This window comes from Pipistrellus hanaki (genome assembly GCF_964339955.1).
Source record: "Pipistrellus hanaki genome assembly, chromosome: 2".
In the NCBI taxonomy this organism is placed as follows: domain Eukaryota; kingdom Metazoa; phylum Chordata; class Mammalia; order Chiroptera; family Vespertilionidae; genus Pipistrellus; species Pipistrellus hanaki.
The window spans coordinates 89,761,780-89,783,674 of NC_140504.1; the positions used below are offsets into that span (position 1 = coordinate 89,761,780).

Sequence of the window (21,895 nt, forward strand, 5' to 3'; positions counted from 1 at the left end):
CAGTTTGGGTCAGTGTATAGAGCCTGGGGACTGAAGGGTCCCGGATTTGATTCCAGTCAAGAACATGTGCCTTGGTTGTGGGCACATCCCAGTAGGGAGTGTGTAGGAGGCAGCTGATCAATGCTTCTCTCTCATCCATGTTTCTATCCCTTTCCCTTCCTCTCTGTAAAATAAAAAAAATATAAAAAATCAATAAAAAATATTAAAAATAACCACACATGCATACTTTCATTCAAAGATTTTGTATGTTTCCTTTAACATGCTATAGGTCACAAAATGACAACAGTTTAATATAATCAGAAGGACAAATTTCACATTAGACTTGTCACAAACCTAAACTTGTCTCTTCATCCAGGGGACACCATCAGGATCCTTGAGGGCATTTTAGTTATCATACATGATCTAAGTCACATTGTTTTTATGGAGACACGTGTGGAAGCATCTAATTTGTAATTTCAAGAAGAAGCAAGATATAGGATTCCCTGATGCTATTCTGATGAACTCAGCAGGGATGGAGGACATTGCAAGGAACCTGCTCTATTCTTTTCTGCCCTCAAGCAGAGTCTAGTTGCTTAGTAACTGGAAAACCACAGGAGAGTTTGTGGTATAGAACTTTTGGAAACCTAACATTGGCTCATGGTAGAAATGTAATTCAATTAATTAAAAAAAAAAGAAAAAAAAGAAGACAATGCAAAGAATAACCCAGCTGAAAATAATTTGCATATGCATAGTACATTCAGATGGGTTTTATACCTGAATATATTAGGTTGTGCCTTCTAACAAAGTAACAGTGACATTTACTAATACATTGGATTTTGGTCACAACTTTTGAAGTGCTAGTCTGAGAATTTCCATACCATCCATTACAACAATTATCTCTAAATCATACTACTCATTATTCCAATTGTTTTCTGATGATTATCTTATGTTTACCTAATTTGCAATTTTAACTGCCTACAGAAATTATATGTTAAAAACTCTAACTTGGTCTATTATTTATCTTCCAGTTTCTTTGTCTAGATTTTATTTCCAGAAATTTTGATAATGAGGAACATAAATATTAAATATTTAAAAAGTTGTACAGGCAGACATGTATTTTAACTGCTTTGTCTTTATAGTGGTTACTATTACCATACACAAAACACAAGCCAGGATCCTTTCAGACACTTTATAAAAATTACAAGGAAATGTCTTTGTATCAAAATCATCTGCAAACAAATGTAAATTTAGAAGACTTAAAAATTTAAATTAGGCCGAAACCAGTTTGGCTCAATGGATAGAGCATCAACTTGGGGACTGAAAGGTCCCAGGTTCGATTCTGGTCAAGGGCATGTACCTTGGTTGCTGGCAAATCCCCAGCAAGAGGCAGCTGATTGATGACTCTCTCTCATCGATGTTTCTAACTCTCTATCTCTCTCCCTTCCTCTCTGTACAAAATCAATAAAAATATATTTAAAAAAAATATAAGTTCATATGAGAATCATACTGCCAATTGATAAATGATCACATTTAATACCCATTAATGCCCAATGGAGTTTGTATCCCAGGAAGCTCTGCACAATTAAAATACATATATATGAAACATTTGAACTACTGTATAATGAACAGAACATTTTAAGGCATGTCAAAATAAGGTCATAAGGTTACTGATTTTTCCATGTTATCACCTTATGTCTGATTGCATTCAAAAACAGGGCTAGAAATCTTAAGGGCTGTTTGCTGACTGCTTATCAATTAGATTAAAGTCCCTCTGAATGTCCAGGTCCCAAATTATATAGCCATGGAGTGATCAGTGGCAATGTCTTTGCCAATGCAATTAACATTTTTTATGCGAGATTAACTGGCTTTGAATCACCTGCATAATTTGCTTACAAAGTTAATCTCCCTAGAGAGAGTAGTGTTGTTTGCAGCTTGGTACTATGTAAAGCACAGCTCTCAAGTAGGCAGGTCAATTTAGGTCCAAATTGGTATTCTGGTGAATCTAACTTTGTATGTGGCTGTTATAAAATTGAATACTAAGTTTCATTGTAATTATGTAAATAATAGAAATAAAAATATTCAATATAATGCACAATACTATGAATCTAAAATGTGGTCACATGATCTCTTAAGTTTCTTACAATGAAAAAATTAAGTTCCCAGTGGACAGATTTCTCTTTTAAGCATATTCAGTCATTGAATATGGCTGTAAAATTGTCAGTGTCAGTGCTGTGACAACTGTACTAGAATAACCTTTGCAATTTTAAAATAAACTTTGCTAGTCATAAAATATTGTTATGGAAACAATTACATAGGTAGAGTCATTAAAATCCTATAAGACCAAGGATATGCAATAAAAATAAGTTAGAGCTGACCACTGCTTGTAAACCTTGTCTTAACTTCAGCTGACCCAAAAGTAACTGCCACCCTGCAGTACCTAGTAACTTGGGAAGTCAGATGGTCTACCCTCATATTTCTCCTCTTACTTAACTGGGCATATATAAAAGAACATGTGTTATGAGCGTTATTTAGTGTGAAATTATGAGCCCTTCTGGAACAAACTGAATGATAATTATCAGTCTGTCTGAATGTGATTAACTAAGTTCTGGCTGTATTGATTTATTTTCTTGCCAAGAATTTTCTTTTTATAAAAGAAATCATCCTATGAAGTAAAAGTAAACATAAGTAAATGTTCTCAAGAGAAAATAAAATGCTTCTCTCAGCTTGTTTTAGAGGCAAATTTTTATGTTATTGTTGATACCAGGATATGAGAGGCCCACTGACAGCAAAGTATGTGCATATTTATCTAATCACACTGAAACAGGGCTTGTACATAGTAGGCGCTCAAGAGATATTTGTTAAATAAGTGACTAGATATAAAATATTTTGCTGTTTTAAAGGTTGCAAGTAAACACTATTTGTTTAAACTATATTGTTCCCAACAATCACCTTGGTTTTAACAGCCTATATTTAGAATTCTTAAATGAAGGCCACCATTTACAAATAACAGATATTTTCTAAGGATTGGCTGTGAGATATCTTCCCTCATAGATTTGTCTCTGAGTAGCTCAATTATACTTAGGCCATCAACTATTAATTCTTATCCAATAACTGAAAATCAACACTAGCAGCTCAAACCTGTGTCCTCAGCCCCAATAATTTGGCTAGTTCCCAATATGATCATCCTACCTTGATAGTCATCAGTTGACAAAATTTCCAAATGTTCTTAGTCAACAGCATTGAAACACAAATGAACAGTAGATAATTTGATATTTGAAGAAAGCTCCCAGTGTAAAAGACTGAACAATGCAGGGTGGGGTGGGAAGAAGAAATTCAGAAGAGATAAAAGCAGGAAAGATTCACAAGTAAATTTTATTTTAAAAATAGTGTTTTTAAAATCCTGAGAAATGAGAGAGGTTAAGATATCCCTGAAACAAGAACAAGATGACATAAATCGGGAAGAATTAGAGAAAAGAAAGGCCTAGAAGGTTTATCATACACATTTGACAGAGAAATGGAATAGAAAAAATGGATAGGATATTACTTTGACTTATTTGGATAAAGAGTTTTGTGATAGAGATTGCTTACCAGGCGTCTATCCGCTAAAATTAAAACAGTGCCAAAGCAAGGCACAGTACTGAAGCATTTAGAACCCTGGGATAAAAAGACAGTACTAGAAGAACAAAAGGAAAACTGGTCACATGGGGATCAGAAGCACAGCAGTCTTCTCAATAGCAACAGTGGGAGCTGAATAATATTGGAGGTGCACTTTAATATTATGAGCAAAATATCTATTTTTTTAAACTAGAATTCTATAAGCAGCCAAATTATCAAAAACAATTTAGATGGAATAAAGGCATTTGATGTGTAATGAGCTCTAGACTCAAGTTATGTAGAAAGAAGGAGAAATATTTCTGATATAGAAGATACCCAAGAAAAACACACAGGATGCTGAAAGATGCCCATCCATTAACAGAGCAAAGGAAACAGAGATATGAGGATGACGTTTGCAAAGAGGTCTAAGGAGGACCCAGCCCAGTCGGATCAGGCCAGCAGCCTGGAGCCTCCAGGAAGGCTGTAGCCAGGATGGACTTCATACCTAAATAAAAATTTAGAGGAATTTAAACGTTCTGTTAGAAACTGCAAAAAGAATTCATGATAGGTGTAGACAAACATAAAAGAAAAATTATTACTAACTCAAAGGAAAACACATATTGTACCAGAAAAATGTGCCTTCATAACATAACACAACTCACAGTCTATATTTGCATGGTTACAATAATTCAAATTCTGAATATCAATATAACCAATGTTTCTGAAGTCATTGGAAGGACCAACAGAAGGAAAAGTGGAGGAGAGAAGGTGGGTCAGGGGATAGAAGCGGGACAAATCATAATTTTCCAAAATGGGAAATCAAAATAATGTACAGTGGTGGAATAAGTACATATTTAGAAGTAAGGAAATAAGTCCCAGAAGAAATGTTTAAAATGAGGCTTGCAAGAATGTTTAAAAATGAGTTGTGTGTGTGTGTGTGCGTGTGTGTGTGTGTGTTGGAAAGTAAGGTGGGGAAGATTTTTTTTCATTATTAGTTTTATAATACTTCAAGGGTCTATTAGAAATGTGACATATAAAATATTTTTCATGTATTACTTTGATAAACATTTAAAAATCATTTGGAAAAATTTTTGTGTTTTTTGTTTGTTTGTTTTTTTAATACTGGTTAAATTTTGTATAATAGATATCCCAAACCTAACCATTGTTATAAACTTAACTATATAATTTAACTCTATAGTTTCTCTGTCTTCAGGATATTGCAAATTTATGGATTTTTTTTGGTGTGTGTTTTTTAATTGATTTCAGAGAGGAATAGAGAAATAGAAGCAACAATGATGAGAGAGAATCATTCATCAAAGGCCTCCCGCACTCCCCCTACTGGGGATTGAATTTATACCTCAAGCATGTGCCCTGAGGAAATGAACCATGACCTCCTGGTTTATGGGTCGATGCTCAATCACTGAGCCACACTAGCAGGGTCAAGATCTTGGGAATTTAATTGAAATACGTAAGTTGGTATGGAGTATTCTACTTCTTACATTCATTTTAGATATAGGAAGGGAGAGAGAGAGAGACATCAATTTCCTGCCATCTGCAGGTACCTGATGGGGGATGAAACCCTCAATCTAAGTATGTGCCCTAACCAGAAACTGAACTCACCACCTTTTGGTATATGAAATGATGGTCCAACTAATGAAGCCACACCAGACATGGGGGAGTATTCTTTATAAAGATATCTAAACCCTCCCATCTATTTTAGGATTTACACTATGATACCTGTTTATAAATTTTAGACTTGGATGTTATTTTACATTAAAGGAGAACAGAGTAAATGATTCATAGAGTATGCTATAATAACATTTTGAACATTACATTACATTGATCATATCTTTGTCTAAAGGGCAGATCTTTAAAACATAAGTTGCAATTTTCAAGCTACAAAAGATCTAAGTCCAAGACCACTTATAGAGAATCAAAATATTTGGGGTTGGATATTATATTAGTAAAGACCCTTTATTCTTTTAATTGTTTTTCTTGCTATTTATAAGTATATAATATTTTGGAACAATTAAATATTATCATTACTTTTTCTGTATTACATGTCTTAAAGTAAATATGTGGTTGCAAAGGATATTTTAAAGCTTCCTATAACTACAGTGGTTATATTAGCCAGATTTTTGGTTGTTCTTGAAAATCTTCCCCTGAGAATATTTTTTCTATTGACTTTTCTTTTTCTTTTTAAGGAGAGAGAATAGAAGGGAGAAAGAGAGAGAGAAAGAGAGGAAAGAAGAAAGAAACATTGATGTGAGAGACACATAGATGGAATATTTCTCACATGCACCCCGCCTGGGCCTGGGATCAAACCTGCATCCCAGGTATATGACCTGGACCAGGTCAATGCTCTAACCACTCAGAGACACCAGCCAGGGCAATAGCCATATTTTTTTAAAAGAAGATTTTCTAATACATGAAAATAAAGTTGAGAGAGGGGAGAGAATGTAACCAGTTTTGCTTTTCTAAACTTAGATCAGAGTTTATAATTCTAACAATGATGAAATATAAAGAGGTTTAAAAGTAAACCTGTCCTGGATGCAAAAGCATCAAAATAAAATAAAGAAGGCCTCATTATACAGAACACACTAGTTATTTTATTTTCTCTAAGAATTGGGGAATCTCAGGCAGTACTTGTCACATCCTTGGTTAGACCATCGCTACTGTTTTTATCTTCTATTTCTTGGTTTGGATGTGTGTGGTATTTTTTTTTTTTCTTATCAATAATGGAATTTTAGTTTTCCTCCACAACTTAATATTGTACTTGTAACCCTTTAGGTCAGTTCTGACTAGTTTACACCATCAGATAAATGTTTCTCAGCTTCCTAAATCAATTCTTCCAGAGAAACTGCCTCTAGACAAATTCAATCTCTTTGGTTTATAGCTATTTTCAAAATAATTTAGAAGTCACCCTGTAACTCCTGACATGTTTAGGGATCTCCTGGACTTCTCATCACATCTTTAGGTAAATATTTTATAACACAATCACAGTTTGGTAACTCTAATTGCTCAGGTAATAAGATTAAACACTTTCAAATTCTTCCTGAAAGCAGTAAATACTGCTGTAATGCAACATTTTTGTGACCCAAAGCTGTGGTAGTTATGGAAAAACAGCATGAGTGTTTCTTGTGGGTTTTCAATGCTCATGCTCAGTGACCAATAATTTTGTATATTGCCAAACAAAACTGCATTTTATTCATTGCAGAGTGGAACACATTTTGGGACTCATAGGTGACTGCATAAAATTTTACAAAAAAAAAGGATGCTTGTCTATGCTCTGCAGGACAGCAATTTACATGCATACTTGAATAATTTTATTTTACTCTTCAATTTCTTTCATGGATGATGAGATTTCTCCTGGTTTTGTCATTTGGGACTTCAAGCTGCTTAGTGTCTGCAAGGAGTATTACCAGAGATTACTTATACTCAGAAGAGAGGGGCTTGCACTCTGGTGCATATTCATAAAGCACGCCCTGATGCTAAAAATGGAATTGCAATAATAACAAAGCTGGTTTTTGCATTATGGTACTCTTTTACCCTATGGGGTGGCACTTCCCAAACTAAAAAGAAGTTTATTTAGGGACTTATTCAGAATCCAGTTGCTACCTTCAGAGAAAGGTGTTCTGGATTAATGGCAAAAAAAAAAAAAAAAAATCATATTGTGCATAGAACCAGGAGTCTCTTACTGGTACACAAAAAGAGTACTTTAAAAAATATCACAATTATCTTTTATAGGTTGGAAAGAAAATCACATGTCTTTGCAATAGTTAATTTTTATTAAGATACAGATATTAATACATTTAAATATGCTTAAGTACATGTGTGTATATGTGCATGCATGTGTGTAGTTGTGAGTGTGTATATACATAATATATATCTCCATACAGAGATTTGAATGGGATTTTGTTGTCTTCATAAGGAATGTTTCATTTTCTATTATCTTTAGAATTCTTGTTTTCTATCATTTTTCTTACAATATTCCACAGCTGCCCTAACTTTTGTTTACTTGGCCATCTTTATTATCCACAACTTTCTCCTTCTTAATGCTTTCTCCACTATTTCTGTGATACATATCTGCCAGGTTTTAACTTCAGCTAAAGAGTCCTTTGGTCCTTAAAGTTGAAGAAACATAAATATCATAACAAAATAGTTTTTTCTTTCTTTCTAATCTTCTTTCAAGTCTTTCAATAACCAGCTAAAATTCCAAATACCTCAATTTGAAATTTTAAAAGTAGAAAAAAAGTAAAACATCTTTGTATTAAAATCTCTAACTTAAGAGAAAAACACCCTTTGTCTTGTACATAATAGATACTTATTAAATGCATCATAGACTAAGTGATAAACTTTAGGATATAATATCTCAAATAGATTTTGAAAAAGTACAATTATTTATATTATGATGAAAGGCAAACCTATATAAATACGAGAATAGAGTAGGTGGATTAACATTTCAAATGTCTTCTGTTTCTTCCCATCAAAGATTCATCTTGGAGACAGAAACAAAACAAAAAAAATGGACAATTCCAGCCTGTCGCTGCTTACCATAAGTCATAAAAATTGTCTCTATATGGCCTGTTTTTAGTAGTAATAAAAAACACTTCAAAACAAAGGGGAAAATGATACAAATAGCAATTTGTAATTAAAGAGAGTTTTACCAAAAACAGTCAGCTCTGCTGGATCACTGTCTCTTTCTCCCACCATATTGGTGCCAACACAGGTGTACATCCCTGCATCACTTTTCCTGGTATTGGAGATCATCAATTTTCCACCACGGATCTATTAAAATACAAATAAAAATAAAAAAGGGAGAAAAAGAATGGAAAAGAAACTTCACTAATAAATAATTTTGAATAATTAAGCCCGTTTGTCTTTCCTAAAGGAAATAGCTCTGGAGCTAGGACTTAAAACTCTCCCATTATTTTGACATCTGCATGTGCCCTTTTTTTTCTCTTAAATTCTCCTCCAAAATAAGCTTCCAATTCCATTTCTATAGAATGGTTCTTTAAGGTAGACTTCACCAGGTATTTACTTTGGATAGTAAAATTAATCCAACTGACTCAGAGGGACTCCACAAGTATTTATTGAATACCTATCTCTACAGGTTGGGCAGTTTTCTAGGCACTTGGGATTCAGTAGTAATCCAAATATAAAAATGCTTGCCTTCCTGGAGCTTACTTTTAAATTGTGTGTATTATCTTTGTCTCATCTTAATTTTAATTATGAGAAAATTTTTGAAGAATAGAAAGGTATGAATAAAAACAATTCAAATTTTTGGAATGATGCCTATGAGTTGTTACATTTTTTTTTAATAGCTTCTCTCTAGATGTCTTAAGTCAAAAGCATGTATTGAATTAATAAACATGTAATCTTGTTTAAATGTGTATCTGTTAAAGAGGAAGCTAAGTGAGAATTAGGTTTTCAGTAAGTTTATCATTAACTCATAGTTTGTTTTCCAATTTTGCTGATTTTTAAAATTTTATTTCCCTAATCTAACAATCTTCATTCACTTGACAATGACTGACTGTTTTTAAAGAGATAAGAGTTAAGAACATGCTCTTTTTCTTTGTTAATTTTTAAATTCATAGGCAAACCACACTAATATAGTTATCTTCTCACTAGAAATATTTCTAGCTTTAAAATCTGTCAAGTTGCCAAAACCGGTTTGGCTCAATGGATAGAGCGTCGGCTTGGGGACTGAAAGGTCCCAGGTTCGATTCTGGTCAAGGGCATGTACCTTGGTTGCGGGCACATTTCCAGTAGGGGGTGTGCAAGAGGCAGCTGATCGATAACTCTCTCTCTCATCGATGTTTCTAACTCTCTATCTCTCTCCCTTCCTCTCTGTACAAAAATCAATAAAATATATTTAAAAATAAATAAATAAATAAATAAAATGAAATCTGTCAAGTTATAGAAAGGCATTTCCTACTTTGTTTTCTTATAACCTGGGAAGACTTTCAACATGTTCTCAGTTATATACAGTACAGCATAATAAAGTCGACATTATAAAAATGGTGATGGAGGCAATTTCTTCTCCCCTTGAGGCTGTATGTGGCAATATGGCCTAATTTGATCAATGAAACTAAAACAATTTTTCACCAGAAGGAAGGTACATGGACATTGGGACTTGCCTTCTTCTGTTGCAGCTGGAACCCTGGGACCACCATGGGGACCAGCCTGAATCAGCCTGATGGACAATGAGAGACCATGAGGCAATGAAGATGCCCAGCTGAGAGTCTGTCAATTGCCAGATGTGTTGTGAGGTTATCCTAGATCATTCATCTGTCAGCACATCTTTAAATAAGCCACAGAAGCTTGAGGAAGCCTTGCAAACATCAAATATGCTGGGCCAGAGTGAAGAGCTATCAGTTTACCCACAGAATCGTATATCTATATATATAAAGAGCCAATGTCCATAACATCCAAAATGAACAAAGGCTCGACCACACACCAGGCTGCACATATAGCATGCCAAGAGGGCTGAACTGCTAACCTCTCAGAGAGAGAGATGTGGGCCTGATCAGCAGCACTAATGGCTTAGCCAGCAACCAAGTCTCTCTCTCTCCCAGAGGTCGGCAGTTCAGCCCACTCACCAGTAGCCTCAGGTGGCTGCTGATCAGCTCTGCCTCAATGATCAGGCCTGGAGATGCTGACTGACATAGAAATAGACCAATCAGAACCAAATATGGGTGAAGTGTGAGGAGCCAATGGCTGCCTAGGAAGCAGAGCTTTTGATACTGACTGGCATAGAAACCTACTGATCAGAACCTACTCTGGATGAACTGTGAAGGCAGAACCTAAGGTGGGGGCTGAGGAGAAGTTTTAAGGGCAACAGCTGTTTGGTGTAAGGCAGTGTTTCCCAAAGTGTGGTATGTGTACCCCCAGAGGTACGGGAAGAGTTTGGTGGGGATACGCGATGCACTGGAGTTTGGTGGGGATATGCACTGCACCGTGCTTAGCTGCACCTAATTCTATGTTCTCATGAGTATGAGGGGTACTAAGTGTTACAAAAATTATAGAAGGGGTACAGATATGTCAAAAGTTTGGGAAACACTGGTGTAAGGTATAAGATTCAATTTTTTAATGACTGGTTTGGCAGTATAGTGCATATGGCTGCCATCAGTCCAGGTATAAGGATTATGTGTTTTTGTCCGCCAGGAGCATCTCTTCTGCTGAAAAAAGATTTTCCCCCTACCCCCATTTAAGCAATCCTATCCTATATAATTTATCTGTACTAATAAAAGGGTAATATGCTAATTAGACTGGGTCAACTGGCCATCTTCCAGATATCTGACTTCCTTTCTGACAAAGCCATGGTGGCGGGGGCTGAGGCCTACGCAGTTAGGGGCGATCAGGCCGGCAGGGGAGGGTGGTTGGTGGTGAGATCAGGTTGCCAGGGGAGGGCAGTTAGGGGTGGTCTGGCAGCCAGGCAGGCAGAGGCAATTAGGGGCAATTAATGCAGGCAGGCAGAGAGGTTAGGGACAATCAGGCAGGCAGTGGGGCAAGGTAGGGGCAATCAGGCTGGCAGGCAGAGGGTTTAGGGGCAATCTGGCAGGAAATAAGGTAAGTTGTTAGGTGCCAGTCATCCCAGATTGCGAGAAGGATGTCTGACTCTGGTTTAGGCTCAATGTGGAATTGGGCCTAAACCAGCAGTCGGATAACCCCCAAGGGGTCCCAGATTGGAGATGGTGCAGCCAGGCTGAGGAAACCCCCTCCATGCATGAATTTTGTGCACTAGGCCTCCAGTAGTCTAAATAAAATGGTTACTAAAAGCCACTGTGGTTGAGGTGGTTTGTTACAAAGCTAAAGCTAAATGATACTAACATGAGCTAGAAACCCTTGAACATTGATTTTATTCCTTCATCAGGAGCATATTTTCGTAACTTGGTACCCTAGCAGAGACCATTACCAAACAAGTTCTCCAGGGCAATGTAGATCCTCAGAGTTCAAGACAGAATAACATATATACATGTTGTGATCTCCTACATGGCTTATTTGGTTCTGTGTTATGATGCAATCACAATGTACATATAATAAAAAAAGTATTTATTAGATATTTTTAGAGATAATAGACACTTAGACTACAGAAACTTTTGATAGAAATGGAACATTTTTTCAGTTAAATGAGATATTATTTTTAAAATATTCATTCTCAATTATACTCAGTGTAATTCTCAAAAATTACACTAAAGATAATGTCAGAATGTTAATGCATTATCTATTATTTTAGTAGACTGGTTTTCACAAACTTCATGTCCAAATCTTGAGTAGACCCTCTGACAAAATAAAATAATTGTATGCTATTACTTTATCTACCACTTTACCATTTTCTGGGTGTTTTATTTTGAATATTAATAAACTGATGCAGCTAATTACTACTTTCCCTTAAAAATATACTATTTTGCTGAGACCGGTTTGGCTCAATGGATAGTGTCGGCTTGGGGACTGAAGGGTCCCGGGTTCGATTCCAGTCAAGGGCATGTACCTTGGTTGCGGGCATATCCCCAGTAGGGGGTGTGCAAGAGGCAGCTGATCGATGACTCTCTCTCATCGATGTTTCTAACTCTCTATCTCTCTCCCTTTCTCTCTGTACAAAATCAATAAAAATATTAAAAAAAATATATATATACTATTTTTCTATAAGGGCTAAACTGCAGAACCAGCCAGTCATTATTATTTTCATTTTACTTTATATCTCTAAACTTTTAAATGAATTCATGTATGAAAATTTGATTATAAATATTATTAAATTGGAAAAGTGCTTGGAATATTTGTCACCTTAAATTATTTCATTTTATAATTTTTAAAATAATGCAAAAAGAAATACCTTAGTTAATATGGTTTATGGCTATCATTTATACTTTAATAATCACATGCTGCAGATGCATTTGAAGATCTTAAAAAGAGCAGAGACTACAATATTGAGCTGCAAATATATATTTATATATTCAAGTTGGTGCAATTATATTTTTTACTGTTTTGTTCATTTTTATTACTTTTTATTTATGTTTAATATTTATTGTTGAAAGTATTACATATGTCCTCCTTTTTCCCCCAATGACCCTTTTGCCCTACCTCCATACCCCCAAGCCTTTACCAGCCTATTGTCAGTGACCATGGGTTATGCACACTACTATATTCATACAAGTTCTTTGGTTGATCTCTTCCAACCCACCTACCCTCCCCAGCCTTCCCTCTGAGGTTCCACAGTCTGTTACATGCTTCTATGTCTCTGGATCTATTATGTACACTTGATTTATATAATTTTTGTTTTTGAAACCTCATTCCAAAGATATTGTTTTTGGTTCCCTCTTTTCAGTCCTTTCAGTACAGTGTAAAAGGTAGTTAGTATTCAAATGCAGTTTGACAATTTTATTCACAGAATAAAATAAAATATATCAATTTTAAGACTTGAAATTCAGTTTCTCTAGGCATTCATCTTAATTTCACTCACACTTATTCTTTCATCCTTGTCATCAATTCGAACTTTGTCTTTCTTCCAGTAGATGGTGGGTTCGGGGTGTCCTCGGGGGGGCTGGCACTCCAGGATGGCAGGCTCTCCAGCTGCCACCACAACGTCTGTGGGATTTTGCCGGAAGTCATCTCGTAACACTGAAGGAAAACAATTATAGTGAAAGAAAATTCAATAACAGCCTCATCTCTTACAAAGGTAACTTAAAGTCTCATTTACTTTGTTCGAAAAAAGTTACCAGAGTGACTACATAAGCATGCCCAACTTACCAAACCTAGAATCAACCTAAGTGTTCATTAACAGGAAAATGAATAACTGTGATGATGCACCTTTGCTATAAAATCTGACTTAAAAATAAGGTAAGTCTGAGGAAAAAAAGGGTAGAAATGTTCACGATATAGTTCATAAATAATTACATTATTCATAATAAAACTCAAAGTACAAAACTTTATGTAGTATGATCCTATCTTCTATTTAAAAAGCACACATACATATGTATATATAAACATATTAAAATAAATGGTCAAATTATAGTTAAAACACTGAAGCAAGCTGGGTTCACCACTGTGAACAGGAAGGCGGATCTTTCTGGGAGGGGAAGTGGGAGAGAAATCTTTGAGAAAGGCCTTTCTCCTGACATGAATATGGACATGATCCACATTGTTTTCATTACACTTCAGAAGATGGACTCATTGTTCACCCTTGCAACACTCCAGCACCCACACACACAGGGCTACATTTTCATTCTCTCTGCTTCTCCACCTGCCGAGCGACATCTGGGCAGCGTGGCATTCGGAGCAGAGATATCCCTTATAGCAGTTTTGCCAGCCTGAATTCCTCTCCTTTCATTAGGAGAACAGCAGGTTGGACCTCTGCTGTAACCTCTGAAAATCTGGCATGCCTGGCTCTCCAAATGTCACCTATCTATCTGTGTGTACTCTCCTTCTGCTGGCAACCTGAAAAGCCTGGAGAAATAACTTGGTCTATTAGATTGCAGATGCTGAGTTTATTTAGCAAATAAAGGCAAACATTCACAAAAATAGTTAATAACAGTTCATACATCAAATACCTCAACTGCCTCTCTTTTCCCTAACTTCCTTGACTTTTTTATTCTTTGATATTCCAACACAGACAAGTGTGCTTCCTAAGTGTGCCTATGGGTAAAACAAATAAATATACTTACACAAATATAGATGCGTGTTTATGTATACATAGCATATATACATATACACATACTAGAGACCTGGTGCACAAAAATCTATGCACTAAGCGGGGCAGGGGAAGGGGAGGTCCCTCAGCCTGGCCTGTGCCCACTTGCAGTCTGGGACCCCTTAGGGGATGTCCACCTGCCCACTTAGGCCTGCTCCCTGGGGGGAGTGGGTCTAAGCCATTAGCCAGACATCCTTAGCACTGCTGCACTGGCCAGCCATGAGCTATTTTTTGGCTGAGTGCTGCTTCCCTGTGGAAGTGCACTGACCACCAGGGGGCAGCTCCTGTGTTGAGCGTCTGCCCCCTGGTGGTAACTGTACATCATAGCAACTGGTTGTTCCCCTATTAGGGTCAATTTGCATATCACACTTTTACTATATAGGGTACATATTACATACACATATACTATAGATGTATGCACATGTATGTATATACTTACAAATTGGCCAAGCTATTTGAAATTAAAATTAATGCTGTAAATGTGGATTAGACCAATTAGCTTTGGTGTCTTGTAACGAGGCCCACTTCATCACTTCATCACAGGAAGGGGGAGAGAGAATGAGAGAGAAAGAGAGAGAGAAAGAGAGAGAGAGAGAGAAAGAGAGAGAGAGAGAGAGAGAGAGAGAGAGAGAGAGAGAGAGAGAGAGAGAGAGAGAGGGAAAACCCCTACTGGGGATCTGGGGATGGAGCCCACACCTCAAGCATATGCTCTGACTGGAATTGTACTGTGACCTCCTTGTTCATAAGTCAATGCTCAACCACTGAGCCACTGTAGCTGGGCATCACTGCTTCTTGGTTGGGCCATGTATCCAGGCTCATTGTCACTCTTCAAATAAATAGAAGTCCCCCATCCTGAGAATAACTACAGAAAGACACCTGAGTGACTTGAGGGCTTTTCTTGTCTCTTGCAAAACCTCCTCTAACAGAGTTTTCCATCTTAATGAAGTCAGGACTCTATGAGATTAGAGAACCTTGTCTCGTATTGAAGGAGCAGTAAGAAACTGTTCAGCACAAATTGCTTGCTCTCAGTTTATAAACTGATTAATTTGCAGCTTTCACTGGTAAGGAAATGTGTTCCATTTTAGCAAGGTTCCCTTGTCTAACTGGCAGGAAAGGTGTGATTTATTTGCTTAAGGATTTGCTTTTGAATGAGCTGAGAAGTGTGCATTTCAATGTGACATTCGGCAGGGGAGATCAGAAGAGGTTTGTGGTTCACTCTTCCAGGTAAATCCTCCAGGGAGAGCAAGCTGGAGACTCATTTATATTCTAAATACAGAACAGCTGCCTACTTATGCAATGTTAAGACATGCAAAAATATGGTAACAGGGTGGTGAGCACCCCTACAATATACAGTGCTGGCAGCAAATGGTGTTTTGGCAGCCCCTCAATCTGTTTCAATATGACACATCTGGTCAGTGGAAGGACCTTCTCGAGAACTGGTCTCTTAACAAATGATATGCCAAAAAGCCTCTACTCAAATGGTACTTAGGACCATTGCAAATCATTCAGATACACGGTGTGTTACATCAATTTGAAACAAGATTAATTAAGGAAAAAAATCTCCTTTGACCTGAGGGACAAAAAAAAGAAAAATACCATAGCAAAAATAAGGTCTGTTCCTCTTAAACAATATAACATGTGTTTATGGCAGTCACGAAAAAAGAAAATGACTCCATTTTGCAAATGAAACCAAGAAATCAAATATCAGCTGTAATTTTAGGCTTTTACACTATTCACCCAGAGAGTAAGATGAGATAATAAGATAATTGGTGCTGTACATGCTTCAACTTGTAAAATGCTCTTTGGGGTTTGCACAGTATCAGTTAATTCATTTTTTGCTTAGCGATATTGTTTCTTTTACTCTAAGTCTTTGGGATAATAAAATGTTACATTTCTCTTTCTTGCAAATAAAGCATTGACTAGAAAACATCCTTTTCAGCAGGTTCTACCTTGGCAAACAGAGAATTTGCTCTTAGGAAAAAGTGAAGTCACTTTTACTCTTCAAATTTTTAAGAAGAACATATGTGTTCTGATATTTATTTATATCTTTCTGAGGTTTGTATATCCATTTATAAATGTAAGCAAGGTAAAATGAAATAATATTTATTATTTCCAAATTTTGAGTTAATTATTCATTTCTGATTTTTCCCTGTGCTTAATTGCAGGTGATAAGGCATAGAAGGTATTCTCTATAGTAAAGGATTCTATGGATGAAAGGAACTAAAATGGTCGTGTAAATCTAGGGAGCAAGTCTAAATTATGTCTATTTTTTCTCTTTAAGCTCTTATTATAGAAAGAGCTGAAAGCTACTTTTTAAAAAAATCTTTACTGTTGAAAGTATTTCCCATAATAAAAGCCGAATATGCAAATTGACTGTCACTCCAACACATAAGATGCCTGCCCCCATGTGGACACAAGATGGCCGCCACAAGATGGCTGGCAGGGAGGGCTGTTGGGAGGGACAAGGGCTGCAAGGGAGGTCAGTTAGGGGTGATTGGGCCAGCAGGAGAGGGCAGTTAGGGATGACCAAGCCTGCAGGAGAGGGTAGTTAAGGGCAATCAGGCCAGCAGGGGAGCAGTTAGGCGTCAATAAAACTGGCAGGGGAGTGGTTAGAGGGTGATCAGGCTGGCAGGCAGAAGTAGTTAGGGGCAATCAGACAGGGAAGCAGGTGAGCAACTGGGAGCCAGCAGTCCTGGATTGTGAGAGGGATGTCCGACTACCAATTCTGGGTGGATATTATTGGATTTACATAACAGTAAATCCAATAAATGGGCAGTCGGTCAGACATCCCTTGAGGGCTCCCAGATTGGAGAGGGTGCAGGCTGGGCTGAAGAACACCCCCCTATCCCCATGCACAAATTTCATGCACTGGGCCTCTAGTTACATGTTTCCCCTTTCCCCCCATTTACCTCTTCTAACCCCTCTCCACATCCTAAGCCTCCATCATCCTATTGGCCATGTCCATAGCTTATGCATATATGAACAAGTTCATTGATTGATCTCTTCCCACCCACCCACCCTCCCCCACCTGCCCTCTGAGATTCCACAGTTTATGGCATGTTTCTTTATCTTTGGATCTATTTTGTTCATCAGTTTATTTTGTTCATTGGATTCCATATAAAGCTAATATCATGTGATACTTGTCTTTCTCTGATTGGCTTATTTTTCTTAGCATAGTATTCTCCAGGTCCCTCCATACTGTCTCAAGCAGTAAGAGAGCCTTCTTCTTTTTTTTATTGCTGCACAGTATTTCATGGTATAAATGTACCACAGCTTTTTTACCTACTCATCTACCGATGGACACTTATACTGTTTCCAAATCTTAGCTATTGTAAATTGTGCTGCTTTGAACATAAGGGTACATACATTCTTTCTGCTTGGTGTTTCAGGTTTCTTAGGATATATTCCCAAAAGTTTATGGGAGTTTCATATTTAATATTTTGAGGAAATGTCATAGTGTTTTCCCTAGTGTCTGCGCCAGTCTGCATTCCCACCAGCATTGTACTAGGGTTCCCTTTTCTCTACATCCTCGCTAGCACTTGTCATTTGTTGATCTGTTGCCCCTGGTTACCTGAGCCTCCAGGCCATCCAAGGCTTGTCTGCACCTCGGGTCAGCCTGGGTGGCTGGGGGGCTGAGGAACCTGGGTACTCTGGAGGCAGGCAGTGGAATGGCCAGACCTGCCTCGGTGTGGGCACTGCCCTGCTGCATGCCTGCCACCCCAGCGGGGCTGAGGGGACTGGGTGCTGCCATCTTGTGGCTGTGGGACCACCATCTTGAGGGCATGGCAGACAATTAGCATATTCCCTCCTTATTGGCTGTGGGCACCACCATCTTTGTGAGGGTGCGATGGTCAATTAGTATATTCTCTCTTTTTTAGATAAGGTATGAACTAAAAATAATAACTGAGTGTTCACTCAGCTAGCCATAACCTGGATTAGATGAGATTCTTTTTACATTGACATGCACTTTGATTTAGGAAGTTATTCTGGAAGATCAGAAATTTCTTAATGACTATATTAAATAAAATATAATTCATATTTATGGCATAAATATTTATAACAAATTAAATTCTGCATACACATATTGGACACTACAATGTGCTTGTCACTATCATAAGATGGTTAAGGAATATCAGACAAGAAAAACATGATGCTGCCAGGGATCTCTTTTTTAATACTTCCTCTCAATGGTTCCTCCCTCCCTGTATAATCCCCTCCCCTTTGATGTGGGCTGGAACTGGAGACTTGCCTTTAATGAAGAGAATATTACAAAGTGATGAAAGGTCATTTCCAATATTAACTTATAAAAATTGCAACTTTTATATTTTTGTCTCTCTCTCTTCTTCCACAAATGTTCTTCCTCTGCTCAGATGAGTTGCCACATTACTCTTTGGAGACCTATTTGACAATGATCTGAAGGAAGCTTCCAGTCAACAGCAAGCAAGAAAGTGAAGCCCTGAGTCCCCCTCAAAAAACAAATCTTGACAACAACCACATATGTATGCTTGGGAGCAGAGACTCCCCAGCTGAGCCTTTCCCTGAGACCACCACAGCCCTATCATACACTTTTATTGCAGTTTTGTGAGAGATCTCACTGTAGAGGACCAAGCTAACTTGTATTTGGGTTCTTGACCATAGACAGTGAGAGAATTAATGTGTGCTATTTTAGACCCCTAAGTTTATGATAATTTGCTACACAGCAATAGGTAACTAATTAATGCCCTCCACAAGCTTTATGTGTAATTGTGCCATTAGAGTTTACATCTTTAATTCCTGCTCCCTCACAGTCCCACTTCTTTCATATCTTCTCACCAAATCTTCTATTCTAAATCAGTACCTCCCAGATTTTTTTTTACTTCAATAAATAAAGGCAAGGTAAATCATTACTCAGGCATATCCATCTTAATTTATTAAAAGAAATTAGCAATAACCAGGACAAGAGAATGCATAATTAATAGGCTTCTTAGAGAAACATTTATGAATTACAAGATACATGTGCTTGCAAAGGACTATTAAAAATGTACAGCCGAGCCAAAACCTGTTTGGCTCAGTGGATAGAGCATCGGCCTGTGGACTGAAAGGTACCAGGTTCGATTCCAGTCAAGGGCATGTACCTTGATTGTGGGCACATCCCCAGAAGGGGGTGTGAAGGAGGCAGTTGATCAATGATTCTCTCTCATTGATGTTTCTAACTCTCTATCCCTCTCTCTTCCTCTCTCTAAAAAAAAAAAAATCAATAAAATATATTTTTAAAAAAATGTACAGCCTAACTAGACAAAATGGTGGCCAAATAGGTGGACATGTCCTGCACCTTCTCATAGAGCAGAGAGAAGAAACAACTAAATCCAGTAACATCCACCCAGAATTGGTGAATCAGACATAGATGGTAAGACAATCTGCAGCCAGAAAGGATAGACACCTGGTGAACAGTAAGATTGGGGATCTGAGCTGGAGAGAGAGATGCCTGACTACCAGGATGAAAAGGTAAGAAGGAACCTGCACTGCACCAAGTCCACATCCATTGTGGACATACTTAACACTGAACTATGGGAGGAGGTCCACAGAGCTGCTGGCACCCGGGAATCTAGACCTAAGTCCACATCCATGAAAGGCTGCACCCAGAAAGGCAGCCTGAAGAACTGCCCTAGCTACACGGTATCAGAGGGAGAGAAAGTAGAGTGGTGTGGCTGTTCTGCCTTTATATTTTCCTACTTTTACTAATCAAACCCAGTTCATAGACCTTTCAATTACAAACACTAAAAGAGACTGTGATGCTAGTGGAGGGGCAGTTTTGTGGAGGCTGGGGAGAGGCTGTGGAGAAGAGCAGGACAGGGAGAGGTGACCAGGAATCTGGCACTGGGACATTCTGGATCCTCCAACCCTGCTCAGCCATTTTTCTCCTGAAGAGCCAGCCTCTCCCAGCACCCATGGACAACTAGTGCAGCCACACCCAGCCTTGAGCTTTGCAAAGGAAACCAAGAATCTTAATAGCCTCAGGGAGCCCTCAGACTGGGTTGAGGGGTTGTTTGGTCCCAGAAATTAATACAGCAACACCCTGACCTAAGCCCGTGTCAGAAATAGATGTTTGCAACCACGGTTGTGAAGACAGACACAGAGGAGAGGTGGATCACTGCTAACTTCAACAGCCCCTGACTACCTAACAGGAAACTGAGAAGTGGCAGATAGAACAGTAGAGAGGGGTCTTAAACCAGCCTCCATGGGACAATAAAACTCAGTTGAATTGAACAATTCACTTTTTTTAAATTTTTTATATTTTATTTAAGAAACAAACAAAAAAATGTTTTCTTTATTTTATTTTATTTTTTTAACTTTTTATTTTTTTGGATTATTTTTTTTCATTCTATTTTTATTTTTATCATTATTTTACTTTATCTTATTATTATTTTTACAACCTTTTTTTTCCATCCTATTTCTCTTCTGTTCCTACTTTATTTTTTCTCTCTCCTTTTTACCACTTGTAAAAAAAAATCTTCTTTATCTGCTTTATTGGTGCGTTATTATTATTGTAGTCTCTAATGGCTTTCTCATATAAGTTCCTCTGCTCTGCTCCAAGTCCATGCCCTCTTTCCTTTTCTCATTCTTTGCTAGCCAATTTTTTATGCTTTTGTTTTTTCCCTTCTCACTTCCTCTCTTCTTCTAATTGCTTAATTAGTTTCACTCACTAAACTCAAGCCTGTCTGCCCTCTCCTCTGTTCTCCTTTTACAAAAATAGTAGGTGGATATATAGATAGGTATATTAAAGGAAAAAAATATTTTTTCTATTTTCTGCTTTTAATTTTTTTTATGTATTGATCATTTTCTTTTTTACTTTTATTCTTATCCACTCATTATCTTTATACCTCCTCTATGCTGAACTATGGCCATTCCCCTATTTACTCAAATCCTTTACTAATGAAGTAACAACAGAACCCACAGAAATACAAAGGATTGTAAAAGAATACTACAAACAATTCTATTCAACAAAGTGGGCATCCTAGATGAAATGGATATACTCTTAGAAAAATACAAGTTTCTGAAACTCAATCAAGAAGAATAAAACAACCTGAATAGGCTGAAAACTACCAAGGAAGTTGAAGCAGTAATCAAAATCTTCCAGCAAACAAATCTCCTGGTCCAGATAGCTCTACAAGGGAGATCTAACAAACATGCAAAGAACTATAACCTATTGTCCTCAGACTATTCCAAAAAAATTCAAGAAGAAGGCACACTTTCAAACTCTTTTTATAAAGTCAGCATTACTCTAATCCCAAAACCAGATAAAGACACCACAAAAAAAGAGAACTACAGGTCAATATCCCTGATGAACATAGATGCTAAAATCCTCAACAAAATTCTAGCAAATTGGATCTAGCATTACATTAGAAAGATCAGACAGCCTGGACAACTGGGATTTATTCCAGGGATGCAAGGATGGTACAATATCCATAAATTAATAAATGTGATACATCACACAAACAAACTGAGAGGCAAAAATCACATAATCATATCAATCAATGCAGAAAAAGCATTTGATAAAATCTGGCATACTTTCTTGATAAAAACACTTAGCAAAGTGGGAATATAGGGATCATACCTCAACATAATAAAAGCCTTATATGACAAACCTACAGG

At 37.3% G+C, this 21,895-nt stretch overlaps 1 protein-coding gene across 17 annotated transcripts in view; it reads right to left on the minus strand.

Annotated features, from left to right (window-relative positions):
• ROBO2 (roundabout guidance receptor 2) overlaps window positions 1-21,895 on the minus strand; it is a 655,712-nt gene that overhangs the window by 170,968 nt on the left and 462,849 nt on the right. For all 17 annotated transcript variants that reach the window (XM_084875913.1, XM_084875907.1, XM_084875905.1 and 14 more), the window contains exons 3-4: window positions 13,037-13,194; window positions 8,241-8,361 (exon numbers count right to left, since the gene is read on the minus strand). In XM_084875913.1, coding sequence (XP_084732039.1) covers window positions 8,241-8,361; window positions 13,037-13,194 — 279 coding nt within the window. The remainder of the gene's footprint in view (window positions 1-8,240; window positions 8,362-13,036; window positions 13,195-21,895) is intronic.